Source organism: Leptonychotes weddellii, chromosome 6 (assembly GCF_054177405.1).
Source record: "Leptonychotes weddellii isolate Sample4059 chromosome 6, ASM5417740v2, whole genome shotgun sequence".
NCBI lineage: Eukaryota > Metazoa > Chordata > Mammalia > Carnivora > Phocidae > Leptonychotes > Leptonychotes weddellii.
This window is the reverse complement of record NC_138374.1, coordinates 10714918-10732936: the sequence shown is the minus strand read 5'-3', so window position 1 is coordinate 10732936 and position 18019 is coordinate 10714918. Positions and strand designations below refer to the sequence as shown.

Below are 18019 nucleotides of genomic sequence, written 5' to 3'. Positions count from 1 at the left end.
GATGGTGGGGATGGTGATGGGGATGGTGGGGATGGTGGGGATGGTGATGGGGATGGTGGGGATGGTGATGGTGATGGTGGGGATGGTGGGGATGGTGATGGTGATGGTGGAGATGGTGGGGATGGTGATGGTGATGGTGGGGATGGTGGGGATGGTGATGGTGGTGACGTTGATGGTAGAAATGATGGTGACGGAGATGGTAGCGGGGATGGTGATCCCGGGGATGGTGATGCTCGTGATGATGATGGCTACATTTAGTCAGCCCCTACTCTATGCTAAGGGCTTTGCACACTTGGCACTAATTCTGAACCCAGCAAAACAAGTTGGGTAGCAGCGGTATCCTTTGTGGGAGAAAACACTGCGTAGCAAGACCACACAGATGGTGTGTCGCGTGGCTCAGATAAGGGTGCGGTGGTTACCCACTGATACGGCAGGGAAGAGGCCTTGAGGTGGGGGTAGGAGAGCCCCGGGTGAACAGCCCAGCTGTCACTCAAGCAGCCTTTGGTCGAGGTGGCCCAGTCTTAGGACTGCCCTCAGCAGCAAGGTTTCCTAGGAGGGACGGTCCCCTAGCCCCTGGGCCCTGCAGCCTCCTTGCTCTCGGGCTCAGCGTGCTGGACAGGGGCCATGTCTCCCTGTCCCCATGGCGACCACTTACCAGGCCTGGTGTTGGTTTGGGTTTTCCTAATTTGAGGTTGCGGGATCCTTCTGGTTGTGGCGAAGTTTGTCTGCTCTGGAAACCCGACTGTGGTGAGGCCGTGAGGGGGCCCAGAGGTGCTGAGATCTGCCCACAGGCCACAGGCCCCACAGGCCCGGTGCGGCCCCCCATGCTTCACACCACTTCAACACCGCAATTCCTTTTGAGAGCAGAGTGGAGGTTTCAGGTTCTCGTGGCTGACAGCAGCGGCCCTGAAACATTTTGGGGTCGGGATAGTGGTGAGTCTTTGCCTCCCCATGTCCTCCAGGCCTGGGGTGTGCTAATGCCCTACTCCCGTGTGCCCACCATGGTTTTTGTTTGCCTTCGTGGCGGGGGGGGTCCCCTTGAACAACGGGAGCCCCCAACTAAGCAGCTGAGTTCAGCTCCCAGGCAGGTTAACGGGGCCTGGAAAGGCCTTCGGGCCCTCCCCGTCTCCTCTGTCTCCTCGTTTTACTGACTTAGGCAGGTTGCTCCCTGGTCTGACTGCACCTGCCCCGGACTGGCAACCTTTTGAACAGAGCCTGGGCTTCATCCTGCTTTCTGGGCCTATCCCTGAGGTCTCTGAAGTGCTAAGCAGGGTCAGCATCTACTGTGTGGTGAAGTTGGTGGTTTCGTCAGGCTGTTGGAAGCAGGCAGCCTGGGGCGGGGAGAGACTCAGTGCCTACCCCCTTCTTCCCTCGCTGGCCCACCCTGGGGTCCCATGCCAGTAGGAAGGCACCGAACACACTTGAAGACTACGTGATGCTTCCTGCCCTGAGGTACCGTGGACTCAGCCCAGCACGAGCCGCACATCTCAGGGCGTTCTGGGCCACGGGGGCCTTTGGCGGCCCCTCCCGTGCTGTTTTTCTCTAAACGTTTCAATCAGCGGGTAGTTATGGGGGCATCTCCACCTGGCCCCACCCCATCCTGAACTTCCCGCTCGGGCACTTTGGGACAGTGTGGTCATGGAGGAAGTGAGGGCAGGAGTCGTTTTGATTCAGAGGCATCTAGAAACGTCACAGAGGAGGGTGCCCTGAGGCACAGACCACGCTGGTGCTGCGGACCCGATGGGGCCCTGTAATTGGAATCTTGCCCTGTTCGGGGCTGGATGAGGCGAGCCTTTGAACCAGTGAGATGCCGCACACCTACCTCATCAGCTTCAGCTGCGGTGCCCCGCTGGTGGCAAAGGTGGCAGGGCCCGGGGGGAGGGGACAGAGATACCAGTGACGGGAGGGGCAGGGCTTGGAAGCAACCTACCTCAGCAGAAGAACGGGCCTCCTCCGCTTTGCCTGTGGCCTCTGAGAACACCACCAGCCTCTCTGCGGTGACATTTTCTGGAAAGCCAGCCTGCTGGCCGTGCTTTGGAAACCGACTCCTGAAAGCGTACCTGGGTAGAAGGGAGTGGAACAGATTCTTCAGCCCCACAGACGTCACAGGCAAAACTGTAACACTACGGGGGCGCCTGGGTGGCTCAGTCGTTAAAGCGTCTGCCTTCGGCTCAGGTCATGATCTCAGGGTCCTGGGATCGAGCCCCGCATCAGGCTCCCCGCTCAGCGGGAAGCCTGCTTCTCCCTCTCCCACTCCCCCTGCTTGTGTTCCCTCTCTCACTTTGTCTCTCTCTGTCAAATAAATAAATAAAATCTTAAAAAAAAAAACAAAACTTCCTTTAAAAAAAAAAACAAAACAAAACTGTAACACTACGTTCCACTCGACTGGCCAGGCGGGGGTGAGTCATCAGCCTCTTGCCGCTGGGAACGCGGGGAGAAATCCTTCCCATGTACAGTCATCAGGATACCTGAGAACTTCCCAGACCTTGCTCAAAGTGTGCTGAGAGAGAGAGAGAACACCTCCAGTTTTCATGCCCCCCTCACCCCACGAGTATCATAAAGACCTGCTTTACAACAGCATTTGGATTTCTGACGAGGTTGGTCCCTTGCGTTAGCATAATGCTGACCTTTCTGAGCCTCGTGGCCCCCAGCCACCCACAGGCCATGGAGGGAGGCGGGGGGGGGAGGGCCTTGAGGCAGCAGGGGGAAGGGGCCCTAGTGGGAATCCTGGGGCTGCTGCAGTCTGGGCCCCGCCCCCCCCACATCCTGTACCTTCGACTGGCAGCACCCCAAACTGTTCTAGAAGCGAGAGTGGTTGTTTCTGTGGTCTTGCTCGTGCTACCTCTGGTGATGTTTGGCCCTGTCATGGGGGCCCCTGCTCTTGAACGTGTGAGCCCGAGCCCAGAGAGGCCGGCTGCCTGCTTGCTTGGCCTGCATTCCCAAGCCTCCCATCTGCAAAGGCCAGACCTGATTGGATTGTGTAGAGTCTGGGCTGGCCCATGACTTGTGGCCTGGAGAGAAAAGATGAGTTGGCCAGTCAGATTTGTTCCTTGGGCCTTTAGAATCGGGGTTCTGGCAGGCAGGTGGTGAGCTGGTCTAGAGGGTCCTGAGGACTTGGGGTCCTTGACAGCTATAATACATTTCTGATACTAACTAATCCTGGAATTAACACAGACTCCAGATGAGGGGCGCAGTCCCACAGTCTGCCTTCCCTTCAGACCCCGGCTGCAAGTTTGGGGGGGGCGTCAAATTCAGGGTAACTTGTTAGAAATGCAGATTCTCAGGGCCCGACCGTACTGGCTACAAATTCAGGAACTCTCTCACACCCTCAGGTGTGATAATTCACTAGAATGATTCACAGAACTCAGAGCACTTTACTTGCAATTTTATCAGCACTAAAGGACGCAAAGCCAAACCAGCAAGAGAGAGATGCATAGGGCTCGTGAGGGATGCGTTACCTTTCCGGCAGCAGTTAGCAAATTCGCCTGAGCCCGGTGCCCAGAGTTTTTATTGGGGTTTCATTACTTAGGCATGACTGATTGAATCGCTGGCCACGTGGCTGAGCTCCATCTCCAGCCCCTGTCTCTCCTCAGAGGTCAGGATATTATCACCAGGTTCAGAACCTACCCAATCCTATGGTTGGTCATTCTGGCATGGCCAGCCCCATCTTGAGCCATCTTGTTAGCATAAACTCGGGTATGTTTGGGGGGGATCCACTATGAATAAAAACAACACTCTATCACATGGAAAATTCCAAGGACTTGGAGGTCACCTCCCAGGAACCAGGGACAAAGACCAGTCAAATTCCTCGTTGTACACCAGTGGCCAACTGGGCCTGGGCAGAGGGGTGAGTGAGCCTGGTATGGTCTGCAGAGGGGTACGTGGTGGCATGGGGGGGCGGACACCTTAGCCCCAGCTTCTCTATGTCTCCATGGCCTTCTGACTCCCACAAACCCAGCTGCTCTTAGCTGCCTTTCCTTGGATTCTTAGAGGCCTCCGTGATCCCGGTAACAATCCCCTTCTTTGCAGGTCAACTCAAATGAATCTCTCTTACTGCTAACCTTGGGTAGAACTGTACTCACCAACACTGTTTTTGATTTGAGCTCTGTGGGAAAACATCCTTCCTCCTCAGGGTCCACACACCGTATCAGGTCCTCTGTGGACCCTGGCAGGCCCATCTCCATAGATGGTTCTCTCCTCTCTGGGATCCGTAGAACAGTCACGGTCCAGAGGCCGTCAGAACACGGAGACACCCAGTAGAGGAAGCGTTCACTTCTGGTACAGGAGGGGCTTGAGGGCAGTCCTGCCCAGCCTGTTAGGGAGCCAGGCCAGGGCCTGGGGGCATGAAGTGGGGTTCCCTGAGGCCGGCTTCCCAACCTGGACCCTTATAAGCCAGCACTGAGCATGTTGGAAATAGGAGGGCTTTTTTTTTTTGTTTAAGTTTTTTTTATTTATTTGACAGAGAGAGACAGTGAGAGAGGGAACACAAGCAGGGGGAGTGGGAGAGGGAGAAGCAGGCTCCCCGCAGAGCAGGGAGCCCGATGCGGGGCTCGATCCCAGGACCCTGGGACCATGACCTGAGCCGAGGGCAGACGCTTAACCGCTGAGCCACCCAGGCGCCCTAGGAGGGCTCTTATACAGTTTGCCCCTTGCCCTGGCTGGTGGCCTAGTTAAGTGGCTGACGCTGTCAAGCATCCGTGTGAGAAGAAGCTCAAGTCAGGCAGGTGCTTGTCAGTCAGATCCCAGGATCACTGAATTTGGGGGCTGGGAGGAACATTTTTGGTGGTTTGTCCCAATCCTGCTGTGTTTCTTTTAATCCTTTTTAGAAGTAGGCAGGGCAGAAATCACCGATCAGAGAGGGAAGTTCCCAGAGAGAGTGGTCCCATCTTCCCATTTCTTGTGTGATGTTCAGGAACTTTCTCTTACTTTAGGGCAGTGGTTCTCAAGCTTGAGTGAGCATCAGAATCGCCTGGAAGGCTCATTAATACACAGGTGGCTGGGTGCCACTCCCAGAGTTTCTGAATCAATACGTCTATGGTTGGGCCTGAGAATCTGCATTTCTTTTTTTTTTTTTAAGATTTTATTTATTTATTTGAGGGAGAGAATGAGATAGAGAGAGAGAGCATGAGGGGGGAGGGTCAGAGGGAGAAGCAGACTCCCTGCTGACAACAGGGAGCCCGATGCGGGACTCGATCCCGGGACTCCAGGATCATGACCTGAGCCGAAGGCAGTCGCTTAACCAACTGAGCCACCCAGGTGCCCCGAGAATCTGCATTTCTAACAAGTTACCCAGTGAAGCTGATGCTGCTGATCCAAGGACCACACTGACCCTCTGATTCAAGGGTGTGAAGGAAGGTCTTCCCAACAAATGCATGGAGGCTTCCTCAGCTTCCCCCAAGGCCGCTTTCCTCTGATCAGCTGCTCATTTGTCAGCAGGGAAGAAAGAACTTTAGACTAAGAGTCCAACACCAGGGTCCTGGCTCAGGTTGTGATGCGGCCGCTTGAGTGATTTGAGGCAAGGTTCTTGCCCCTCTGAGACTGTTTTCTCATCGGCAAAATGGGTTCAGGAATAGGACCTCCTCATGGACTTGATGTGAGAATTAATTGCGATGATGTCCTCACCGATTGTCCCCGGACCCTCGGAGTACAGGAAGGGTCGCGTTTCTTTAATTTCCAGATCAAATATATCATACCATAAGGTTAATGAGAATCCCAGGGTCAATTGTTTGGCAAAGGGCTGTCCCCCTTCCTTCCGAGGGTGGAAAGAGAAGGCCCAGGGCTCGAAGGAGTCCAGCCAACAACTTTGCAGTCCGCTGACCATCAGGGTCTCTGCTGTTGCTGGTTTTGTCGGTGTCCTTCGGAGGAGGGGCCTCTGCTGGCAGATCCACTCCTCTGTGCCACAGGGCCACAATCCCTGGGGGGCTGGAGGCTCCTCCGTGCTCAGAGCCCCTCATCACTGGGATCCACGGAGTCTGCGCCCTCGTAGAGCTCAGTACCCCCCCACCAGCGCCGTCCCCCACAGTAGGCATGGGTCCGCCTCTCTGTGCTCCCTCTGGTTCCCTCTGCCCTCAGAGTGCGAACCCCTCCCTTGAGCCCAGTACAAGCAGCAAGAATGACAGTAAGCCAGTTTCTTCCCCCACAGTGACCACTTTCTCATGGCAGCTTTTTTGGAGCCATCCTTTTATTCTTCCCTGGGGGCATCCGCGGGAGCAAAAGGAATGCCAGTTAGTTTACGAGCGCTTGGCCCGTGCTGAAGAAATGGTAGCTACCTCTTACTTTGCCTTTTGTCCCCACACTCTAGTCCCCGCTAGGATTTGCTGTCCTGCCAGAGGAGCCCCCACTCCTCTCGGCTACTCTCCCTCCTTCTGCCCGCCACCCCCTTATCACACTTGCCTTAGCCCTCCTGGGTGCATCCGTAAGAGTCCATTGCTGGCAGTCCAGGGGGACCCTGGGGGTGGGAGGAAGGAGAAATGATTTGCTAAACAATTTCCTTCTGGGAACTGCCCCCTCCTTCTTATGGGGCCAGCTGGGGGTGAGGCCCCAAGTCAGGGAACGCTCCTATCCTGTTGCCCACCTTTCTCCAGATTTTGCCCTGGACTCTTTCCCATTCCAGGAGCAAGACCTGCCATCTTGATCCTTTGGTGCCTTTCCTCAGAGTGGTGAGCTGGCAGAGTTCAGCCCATGTCCCCAACATCTTGGCCTCTTCCCTCCTTGGGCAGGACCCCTTCTTGTCTAGCCCCCCAGCCCGTGTTGCTGCCATCCCCTCCCTGGCTGGAGCTGCCCCTCCTCCGTGCAGCCCCCCGCCTACCAGGCCACACTCCGAGCAGTCTTGCTCATCTCTGCTCTTTGAAGCCTGGAACGAGCTGGATGTTCCTGAGGGCAGGGACCATGTCCAGTTCACTGACTCATTTCCAGCCCATGAAAGATAAACTGTGAGCAGCAGTGGGTCAGATGGTGAAGCAAATAAAACCCAAAGCTGCTCAAGACAAGAAATGGCTGTGAGTCAGTGCAGGGGGGCTCATTCACTCCCCAAGAATTCCTCTCCCTGAGCCTCTGGCTTCTCATCTGTAAAATGGGGCTAATGCCACCTAATGAGCCCCAAACAGATACCACCCAGTTCAGTGCTGACCTCAGGTGGCTGGGGGTAGGGTGGGGTGGGGTGGAGGTTGTCATTGATTCCGGCAAACATTTGTTTACCCAGTCAGTCAGCCTAACTTAATGAAAGCTTGTGATTAACCGGGCAAGTTGTGTGAGCTGCCCCACTCTCTGGAGGGACATTGAAAAGGTCTGGGTGGAGCTGGGAGTGGGCTGTGGGCTTGGCAAGGGAGCTCTGCCTCTCCAGGGCAGCCCTGGAAGGGGCATTGTCTGGGGGGTTTGAGGAAGGAGCAAGGCTCCAGCAGGTGGAGGGATCAGGAACTTCTCCTGCTGGGTCACGGGATGGGGGAAGGGGGAGAGGATGATGCATACAGAGGTCAGAGGGACGACACTTGCATCTGCTTGGCAAATGCTGTTTGAGCATCTACAGTGGGTCAGGAGAGAGCAACAGAGAGCACAGACACCCAGGCCCCTGCCACCATGGTCTTCCCTCGAGCAGGGAGACTGAGGCTAGGCAAGTAAAGCACTAAATAGGAAGCTGTGGGGTACTGATGGGAGCTGGGGCCGGTGCTGGGAATCTGGGAATGACGTCACACATACAGGTTGGGCACGTCAGTGAAAATGGGCCAAATGTGTTGGGAGAATGGATCAGGGAATCTGTCAGCTGACGAGAGTGTGCGAGAGAGAGAGAGAGAGAGAGAGGCTGCCCAACTGCCCAGGGCCTCCCAAACGCTGTTCAGTGGCAGTTGTGAAGGCAGAGAACGGGGCCCACTTCAGCTACCCAGGTGGGAGAAGGCCCTCCGGGATGGCCATACAGCGCTCAGGACAGTCTTGAACCTGGATGCCGGCATTAAGACTTGAAGCGTGGAGGAGAAACACTCACACTGGGTAGGCAGAAGATGCTCCTGCCAGAGGGGACAGTGAGTGCAAAGGCCTTGAGAGCAATGGCAGGGAGGAAATAAAGCTTGGGGGGACAGTGACCTCATGGTGAAAGGCTTGGCCAAGGAGAATGGGTGACCAGTGGAGGAGGGGCAGGCCTGGGAACTGGCCACCCCAGCTGCTGGGGCCTCCATCAGTGGTGGAGAGGTGTTGGCTCTAGCCCCCTTATAGGCCTGACACCCCTCCCAAGCGGGGAGGTGGGCCTGGGGCAGTGGAGGCCACAGGGTGGGGACACGCAAGGAACTTCCGCAGCAGGGTGGTCGCGCTCGCTGCCTCAGGGTCCTGAGAAACAATCACATCCGGTTGAAATAATAAACAGTATCAGATACGCCATCTGCTAACCCAGCAGCACACTTAAGAGCCAGATATCTGGAAGTGGAGACCTCTTCGAGGCGAGTTTTGGTTATGGTGAAGACGAGACCTTGCTCCAGCCTGTGTGAGTTACGGAGGGGCAGGGTTTATGTCGTGAGACTTTTTTTTTAAAGATTTTGTTTATTTATTTGAGAGAGAGAATGAGATAGAGAGAGCATGAAAAGGGGGAGGGTCAGAGGGAGAAGCAGACTCCCTGCTGCGCAGGGAGCCCGATGCGGGACTTGATCCCGGGACTCCAGGATCATGACCTGAGCCGAAGGCAGTCGCTTAACCAACTGAGCCACCCAGGCGCCCATCATGAGACTTTTTAAGGAACTGGTGGCCAGGTGAGTGGGGAGGCCATTCAGGATCCCTGCGGCCATTTAAGGGGACACCCTACTGAGAGCGTCCCTGTATTAGTTTTCTATTGCCGCAGTAACACGTACCACGACCCCAGTGGATGAAAGGAACACAAATTATTGAGTTATAGAAGTCGGACATGGGTCTCACTGGGTTAAAACTAGGGTGTTGGCTGGGCTCCGTTCTTTCAGGAGGCTCTCAAGGAGAATCTGTTTTCTTGCCTTTTCTGGTTTCTAGAGGCTGCCCGCTTTCTCATGGCCCCTTCCATCTTCAAAGACAGAAGTGGCCGGTCCTTCTCACCCAGCATTACTCTAAACTGACTCTTCTCCCTCTTGTAAGGACCCTAATGGTTACATTGGGACCATCTGGGATAATGTTCCTGCTGTTATCCTTACTTCCATCTGCAGTATTCATTCCCCTTTGTCATGTATCCTAACATATCCACAGGCACCAGGGAGTAGGACATGGACACTTTGGGGAGCCTTATTCTGCCTACCCCAGTCCCTGCCCTGTTCCGGGGGCTGAGGAGGTAAGGAATAGGAGACAAGGAGCCCCATGTGGGTTGGGAAGTCTGCCTTCTCGCCCTGGGGCAGCCCCCTGGGTGGCTGTGTGGGACCCTCTCCCTCCCTTCCTAATTCCAACTTCAACAACACATTGCCCCATTACTAACGTCTCCCCCAAACCCTGCACTGCTGAGTGGTCAAACTGCTTGTTAAATAGAGCAGTGTTTCTCCTCCTCAGCACTATTGATGTTTTGGATCAGATTGCTCTGTGTTGTCGGGGCCTGTCCCATGCATTGTGCAGAGTGTAACCACATCCCTGGCCTCTGCCTACTCATGGCCAGTAGCACCCCCAGCCCAGCTGTGACAACCAAAAATATCCCTAGACATTGCCAAATGGCCCCCAGAGGACAAATCGCCTGGGTTGAGAACCACTAAAATAAAGTCTTTAATGTCTGTCTTCCTTGCTAGATTAGAAGCCCCCAAATGGCGACACCCTGTGTCTCTTGCCTGCCACTGTGTCCCCAGCACCTGCATAGAGCTTGGCATTTAGTAGATGCTCAACATATATTGGTTGAGTGAATTAACGAGTCAGTGTTAATTTTCCTAATGGATAAATTAATCCATAAAAGTATGCACACACACACACACACACGTGTGTACATGTGTAAAATAGACCCCTAATTTCCATAGATTGGCCACCTAAGAATCACCTGGGGAGCCTTTTCAAAAGTCACATCCCTGGGTTTTGATCGCAGGCTGTTGGGGTACGGCCTGATGTGGTACAGCCTGGTAGTCCATATTGTCAAGAAGGTTTCATCAGTTCCATAGAAAGATAGAACTACTGTGTGATCCAGCGATTCCCCTCCTGGGCATAGACCCAAAAGAATTGAAAGCAGGGACTCAGATATCCATAACAGCATCAATCACAAAAGTCAAGCGGTGGGAACAACCCAAGTGTCCGTCCAGTGATCTCTTCCTCAAAAAGTCGTTCTGAGGATTAAACAAGATAATGTTCAAATGGTACCTGGCCACAGCAAGTGCCCAGTGCACACTCGTTCTGCCCCTTGGAGTCTGAGGCCTTTGCCTTCTGCAGAGATTGGAAAGGAAGGAAGATAGGATGAACAGAGAGCAGAGAAAGGACCCCCGCCCCCCGCATCAGCTCCCTCTCCTACTTCCCAGCCCCCAGGGTGGGGGTCCTGGTCCTGGTCTCAGAAGCTAACCCAACTCGCTGATGGGGAACCCGGCCTCAGCTGCCCAGGGCAGCAGGGTTGACAGTAAGGAATCCTCACTCATGGAGACCAGCTCCCTGCCAGCCCTGGGGCACACACTGGGCCAAGGTGGGTACAAGCTAAGCTCCTCCTGCATCCCTCGGTTTGCTGGTTGGAGAGAGAGGCCCAGGCCTGCTCTGGGAGCATTAGAGACCGGAGGCACTGCACACCCACCCAGAGCAGGGAGCAGGCCCAGGGTGCCCAAGCTCTGTCCCAGATCCTACTTCTCTAACTGGGCCCCAAACTCCACAGGGGTTGAGGTGTTGACTGTGTGAAGGAAAGTAAAAGGTCCTTAATATCCCAAGATACTGAGGGGTCTAAAGGGCTATGTGACCTTTAGCAAGATGGTATCTGAGGCCACTCTGGGGGTGGGGGGTGGGTGATGGCATCTCAGTCCCTTGAGAGTCCTGGCCATGACACAGTGGGGCCTCCGGGTCTGAGGCCCAAGCATTGGTGGGCTCAGGGACACGAGCGAGAGTTGGCGCTTCCCCTTGCTGTTTGCACACCTGAGCGTTCTGACATCTGTCCACTGTCCCATGGAGAAGGAGTAGCGTGGGTGATGGGCATGCCCCGTGTGTATACCTTACTCAGCTCTGTGTGTTCACTGCCTAGTCGTCATGTGCGTGGGGTCAGCATGTGTGCATCTTCATTGCACGTATGTTCAGCATGTGTGCCTGTGTATTACACATGCATGTCCCTAGCGTGTGCGTGCTCATCATACGTGCACACCGGGGAGGATGTGAGGCAGGAAGGGGCCCTTCTGGAGTCCGTCCAGGCTTGAGAATGCAGCCTCTGCGACCGTGGGGTTTGTGAGGAGGGAGAAGAAGGGGGTACAGGAGACGAGTGGAAATTGAAGTCCCTGCTCCCGACATCTGGCCTCCAGTTGGGAAAGGGGACTCTCCACAGGAAACAAGAGGACAAAAGAGGCAATGAGGGGGCTGCAGTCCACTCACTTGTGGATCCTTTCTGTGAGGATTTCCTGAGCCCGAAGGCAATATTAAGTCCAGCCGACCTGGCCCCTGCTGTGGGAAGGTTGGGGTCTAGTCTGGGGCCAGAGGCTGGGCACCCAGCAGGCCTGAACAGCAGTGGGAGATGTCGACAAAGAACAGGGCACCGGGTGTGGGCTCAGGCCTGGCTGACTGGAGGGGCTCGTCTGCTCCTGCTGGTCGAGGGGCCCAGGCCCGACTGTGCGGGGAGAACATACAGGCTTGATGCCGGCCAGGAGGGGGTGTGTGTCCCTGCTGGGGTTTGGGGTGTGTCACTGACTTGACCTTAAGCCCCCTGGCTGTCTCCCAGCCCCCGAAGCTGGTGGACAGACTCACTGGGTTGGGAACCAGGCTCTGGAGCCTTGGACAAGACCAACATCAGCCCAACATCTTTTCCCCCCATTTCTGCAGGGGGTGGAGGAAAGCGCAAGGGGAAAAGCAAGAAGTGGAAGGAAATCCTGAAGTTTCCTCACATTAGCCAGTGTGAAGACCTCCGAAGGACCATAGGTAAGCTGTCCTCTGCCTGGAGGGGGTGCGGGGAAGGGGCTGGGAGAGGAGTGACGAGCCCGTTGAACACCAACAAACTGTTTATACAGTGAGTCAAATACGAACCCGTTAATGCAGCAGAGTGATTCCAGATAGGAGCTCCAGGCTGACATCCTTGCTAATTGACATAAAGATGAAACTAACAGGGGTACCTGGGTGGCTCAGCTGGCTAAGCGTCTGACTCTTGATTTCGGCTCAGGTTGTGATCTCAGGGTGTGGGTTCAAGCCCCGAGTTGGGCTCTGTGCTAGGCGTGGAGCCTGCTTAGGATTCTTTCTCTCCCTCTCCCTTTCCCCTTTTCCCCCCAACCGCCCCCGCCTGAAAAAAAATAGGAAACATTCATTGAATATTTGGTGTGTGCTGGGCAGGATTATCTCCCAATTACCCTTGGAGGCAAGTACTGTTTTTTTTTCCTCCATCTTTCAGATGGGGAAACTGAGGATCTGTAAGTGGCCCAAAGTTGCACAGCTTGTGGGAGGGTGGTGGAGGTGGGCCAGGCCTGGCACTGAGCGCCCCCTCACAGCCTCCCACCCTTCTTGCCCGGAGCCTGTGGGCTCTGCCCTCAGCAAGCAGGCTTTGGGAGCTGAGGGTGGGGTGAATGTCTGGGTTCCCTTTCCTCTTGCTGAGGATGCTGATGCTCATGGAGGGGCCACCCTGTTCAGTGGGACAGCCCAGTCCTCTTTATTGGGTACCCACTCAGCCAAGCACCTCCCACAACAGAGGGGCCTTGTTTCTCATGGGGCTGGCACAGCCAAACTCACCAATTGAGGACACAGGGCTCCCAGAGAGGGGGTGGACATGATGAGGCTCCTCCATACTGGTGGGGGCCCTGGCCCTTCTCCCCTGTGAGCTCTTTATACACCCCTTGCCATATGAAGGCTTCTTATCTGCTCCTGACTATTGGAGGGCATGGACGTGTTAACCACTTCTTATTACATCGAGATCCGTTGAGCGCTGGACATAGGGTGGCCTTGTCACCCAGAACTCTGTGGGCCTAGCTGCCCTTGGGACTTCTGCCTGGGGCTGTGAGTGAACTGCCCAATGCCTGCCATGAAATGTGAGGCCACTCACGATCACTTAGGTTTTCTGAATGGCTTTTCCAGGTGGCCTGGCCTCTGCCAGTTTCCCAGGCCAGGCAGGACTTACATGGCATCCCAAGCCTGCTCAGTCCTGGCTGCTTGGCCCTCCCTCCAGATTCTTCTGCTTTGCTGTGACAGCAGGTGACAACTGTTTGCTCTGTGTGCCCCACATGCCTACCATGGAGCTCCCTTAATTAGTGTTTATGAAATGAAAGGAAGCCACGTGCACCCCATGAAGGCAGATATGAGCAGCTGAAGCAGGCGGGCTGCTGAAGCATGGGGAAATGTCCTCAAGATCCACCGTTCACCTTAACAACTCAGATCAGATCCCCCACCGTGTTCTTGGTGCGAATGGAGCTGGCCTAAGGGATCACGGTCAATGGATTCAGACAGACTTGGGTTCAGATCCCACCTGATGAGTCACTTAATCTTATTGACCCTCTGTTTCCTCAGGTGAAAGAAGTGATCATTAACCCAGTCAAATGAGACCATGTGTGTAAATGGGGCTTCACTGGAGCCCTCCTCAGGAGCCCAGGACACCCTCCCCTTAGCACTCCAGCTTTCTTTCTGGAATGTCCAGCAGCCACCACTCTGCTGGGCCCTTTCCGTGCTGGGGGTGCTGCAGTCACCCTTGATGCTGGGGACACCTGGGGCAGGGTGGGAGAGAAGATGGGCACATCTCCTGGGCCTGGGAGCATTTTGCCAAGCTAAACAGGTGGCTTTCAGAGAGAAGGGAGGAAGAGCCTCTCTGGAGTCTGGCCATTATTTCCCTGGGGCCATTTTGTTCTTCATGCTAATTTAAACTTGGAGAGGGGCGCCTGGGTGGCTTAGTCGTTAAGCATCTGCCTTTGGCTCAGGTCGTGATCCCAGGGTCCTGAGATCAAGCCCCGCATCGGGCTTCCTGCTCTGCGGGAGGCCTTCTTCTCCCTCTCCCACTCTCCCTGCTTGCGTTCCCTCTCTCGCTGTGTCTCTCTCTGTCAAATAAATAAATAAAATCTCTAAACTTGGAGAGAATAGGGCCTAGGGATGGGGACTTCAGTTACCATGTTGTCATACACCCTGGGGAGACAAGCCCTCTCTGGTCCAGGGTGAGCAAGTTCACTGGAGACCAGAATGCCTGTTCTGGATGCTGAGCCTGGTTTTCCTCAACGGGCCCAGGGAATGGCTCCCACTCATGCTTACAGCCAAAGAATTGATGCAAGAGACCTTTCTGGGGTGCTGATTTGGAGGAGAGAGCTTGAAATAGGAGGAAAGACCTTCCCCTGAAGTGGGGAGCTGTGCGGAGAGGTGGGGTAATTGTGGGAGAGCCAGCTTGCTTGGGAGGAGCCTTGCCCACGAAGCTTGTTCTTGGGAAGCTGTTTGCCTCTCTGCCTTTGGGTAGACTGCCCACAGGTGGTGATACCAGGCATGCCCTGGGGGCACAGTCAGGCCCCACGACTACATCCTCAGAGAATTTGACTTAGGCCCCTGGTGAGAATCTTTCAGAGCACACCGTCCTCTTCTGTGGGAGCACCCTGCCTCAGCTGTTGTTTGCTGTCTGGTCACCCCAAGTGTGAAAGGCTCTTCAGGAAGAATCTTTTCAATTCGCCACTGGGTAGCTGGTGCCTGAAGGTGCACAGCAGAGGTTGGGTGGATGAATGAGCAAAGAATGAAGGGGTGTGAGTAGCACTGAATTTATACAGTGTTTCCAATAAATGGAAGAGTATTGAAAGCCCTGTAAGGGCTTTCCTGTAACTGCCAGACATGTTAAAGAAATTGGAGTATTCTGCTGTATTTGATTCATGTGTTTCTTAAAAATATAAAACATAGGGGCATCTGGGTGTCTCAGTCAGTTAAGCGTCTGCCTTCAGCTCAGGTCATGATCTCAGGGTCCTGGGATTGAGCCCCGAGTTGGGCTCCCTGCTCAGCGGGGAGCCTCCTTCTCCCTCTGCCTCTGTGTGCTCACTCTCTCTCTCAAATAAATAAATAAATCTTAAAAAAAAATATATAAAACATAACCATATGAAATGTAGGACTTCAGTTCCAGACACGATGGAGTAGATGCACTGTCCCCTACCCTCCCACCAAGGACAGGCAAAAGCTCTGGACATTATGTATGAAACAAGGAGAGGAAAATTGTGAAAAGTGGAGAGATGAGGGCAGACTGGCTGGGGACCCGGGAATGTGAGGAATGACATGCCAGCAAGCTCCTGGGTTCTCTTTTCTGCCTCCCTTATTCCCAGGGACCGGGTGCTGGAGAGACTCACAATCCAGAAATGCCAATGGGTACAGATAAAAACGAACCCCCTCCCAAGAAAAACAAAACCCAGCCTGTTCTTTCTAACCAGAGCCCTGGGAAGGGGACTCCAAGCTGAACAGGCAGCACTTGGAAACAGTGGTCACTCTTCTGCGCTGGTCCTTACCAGTGACGTGGGTGCCTCTGTTTCCCTTTCTGCTGCTCACTTAACCTGGTTCCAAAGACCCAGTGCACGCTTCCTCTCTGTTTCTCTCTGACTGTTCTGATCCTTCGAGGTGAACCAGCCCCGCCCCTTCCAGCCCCCTCCTTCCAAAGCCAGACCCTCCACACCCCACACTGCATCCCTGTCCCTCCACGAGGCTCGCAGGCATTGCCGAGAAGTACCACAAATGTCCCTCAGCTCCCAGTCGGCCTGGCCCCGCTCTCACTTCCTGTTTGGGGCGTCTGGGAGCATAGGATTCAGCTCTCAGCTTGTCTCGGTCTGAGGACCCCACCCCACGGGCCCCATCCCCATCTGTCCCCGTATGTCCATAAACAGGCCTCTTGGCAGGGCCCACTCCCCGGGGAGGGTGGGAGAAACGTGCGTGCCGGCGTGTGAAAATGGATTCTTCTGTTCTCCTGGAGGGCATTGAAAAGACTCTGTGTGTGAGAGAGCAGTGCGAAGAGAGGCCCGGGGAAAACAGGAAGGCAGCCGTAAACGGCGGGGCTGCTGCTCGTGGCAGTGGGTCCCGGTGCTTGAACCTCCCCGAGCGGTCACGGTCCGTCCCCCTGGTGTTTGCCTGGCCTCTGCTGGGGTCCTGCTGGAAGGCTTTTCTAAAATAAAAATCTCATTTCTTTTCTAGACGAATATACAAACCAAACAGGGGCGAATGCCGCATTTATTTTTCTTGTGGACACATGAGCTCACTTTCTGAAGCTCTTTGGGAGGATGCCCTGTGGGGGAGGGTTTGGGCCAAGGGACAGGGTTCCTTTGGACCCAGAGGTTAGCGTGAGGTGGGGTGGTGGGCAGGCTCCCGATCAGAGGGAAGAGCACGAGGACCCGGGGACGCTGCCCCCTCCTGACGGCCCAGGACAGTGGTCAGGGAAGGCCACGCCCTCTCCTGCCCTTGACATTGCCCCGCACAACCACCGGCCCGCAGCCAGGGGGACTTTGAAACACGGAAACTGTAGCCCTCGAAACCCGTTGAAACAGCAGTTCTCTGTCCCGCCCGGAATAAAAGTCAAACTCCTTACCATGGCTTCTGAGCCCCTGGGCCATTGGGCGAAGCCTAGGGACCCCTTCTCAGAACAAGGCTCTTCCTTTTCTTTTTTTTTTTGAAAGATTTTATTTATTTATTCATGAGAGACAGAGGGAGAGAGAGAGAGAGGCAGAGGGAGAAGCAGGCTCCCAAGGAGCAGGGAGCCCGATGCGGGACTCGATCCCAGGACCCTGGGATCATGACCTGAGCCGAAGGCAGACGCTTAACCATCGGAGCCACCCGGGCGCCCCAAGGCTCTTCCTTTTCTAAAACAAAATCCATGGGGTTACAAGGGAAACCAGTTCTCTTCAGATTCAGTTCTTAGATACTTTTCAAATTTATGGTATTGGAATATGTGTGCTTTTCTGTTAAGACTTTAAATAATAGGGGTGCCCGGGTGGCTCAGTCGGTTAAGCGTCTGCCTTCAGCTCAGGTCATGATCCCAGGGTCCTGGGATCGAGCCCCGCATCGGGCTCCCTGCTCGGCGGGAAGCCTGCTTCTCCCTCTCCCACTTCCCCTGCTTGTGTTCCCGCTCTCGCTGTGTCTGTCTCTGTCAAATAAATAAATAAAATCTTAAAAAAAAATAAAAAATAAAAATACAAAAAAGACTTTAAATAATAATGGCCAACCACTGGTCTCATATAGCTACTGTAACTTTGCATTTGTGATGAGCAGAAGTGCTATTTGCAGATGTCTGCAACAGTGGTGTTATGGACGAGCAGTTTCTGTCGTTGACCAGTCCCAGGCACCCCTAACGTCACCGTTGGTTGTTGTCGACGTTCGGGACTGGGGGAAGTGCTGGTTTTCAGGTACACGTTGGTGAAAAGAGAGATGACGTTTTTCTCCATCCAAGTCCGTGGAGCCCCGAAATCCCACCTGTGGGCTTCTTGGCACCCTGCCCGACGTGAGCCGGCCCTCGCCTTTGTTTACAGTCACTCCCTCCTGCCCCATGCACAAACCACACTGGTCACCTTTCTGTTCTCCAAATGCCCCACGTGTGTTTCCAGCCTGGAGCCTTTGCGCCTGCCCTTCCCTCCACCTGGAACGCTCTTCCCTACATTTTTCCAGGGAGCCGTTAGGTCTCAGCTCAGATAGAAGCCTTCGCAACCAGCTTCTAGAAAGGAGCCCCACTCTCCCTCTACTTGCTGCCCCTCACATGGTGCAATTTCTTAATGTTCTTTGCCCATAACTACATTTGAAATCATCTTTTGTTTAGTCTTTTTTTTTTTTTTTTTAAAGATTTTATTTATTTATTTGAGACAGAGAGAATGAGAGACAGAGAGCATGAGAGGGAGGAGGGTCAGAGGGAGAAGCAGACTCCCTGCCGAGCAGGGAGCCTGATGCGGGACTCGATCCCGGGACTCCAGGATCATGACCTGAGCCGAAGGCAGTCGCTCAACCAACTGAGCCACCCAGGCGC

The 18019-nt window shown here is 54.6% G+C and overlaps 1 protein-coding gene and 1 long non-coding RNA gene across 3 annotated transcripts in view; one reads left to right on the top strand and one right to left on the bottom strand.

Annotated features, from left to right (window-relative positions):
* LOC145722125 (uncharacterized) overlaps positions 1-2292 on the bottom strand; it is a 12217-nt gene extending 9925 nt beyond the window's left edge. Inside the window, exons 1-2 of the long non-coding RNA XR_014146163.1 lie at positions 1931-2292; positions 656-906 (exon numbers count right to left, since the gene is read on the bottom strand). This is a non-coding gene — a long non-coding RNA (uncharacterized LOC145722125). The remainder of the gene's footprint in view (positions 1-655; positions 907-1930) is intronic.
* The window catches only part of GRK5 (G protein-coupled receptor kinase 5), a 211852-nt gene that overhangs the window by 84803 nt on the left and 109030 nt on the right, over positions 1-18019 (top strand). The window contains exon 2 of one of the 2 annotated variants that reach the window (XM_081823411.1): positions 11914-12009. The exons of the other annotated variant lie outside the window; for it this stretch is intronic. Within the exon in view, the coding sequence (XP_081679537.1) occupies positions 11914-12009 (96 nt within the window). The remainder of the gene's footprint in view (positions 1-11913; positions 12010-18019) is intronic. 2 annotated transcript variants of the gene reach the window in all.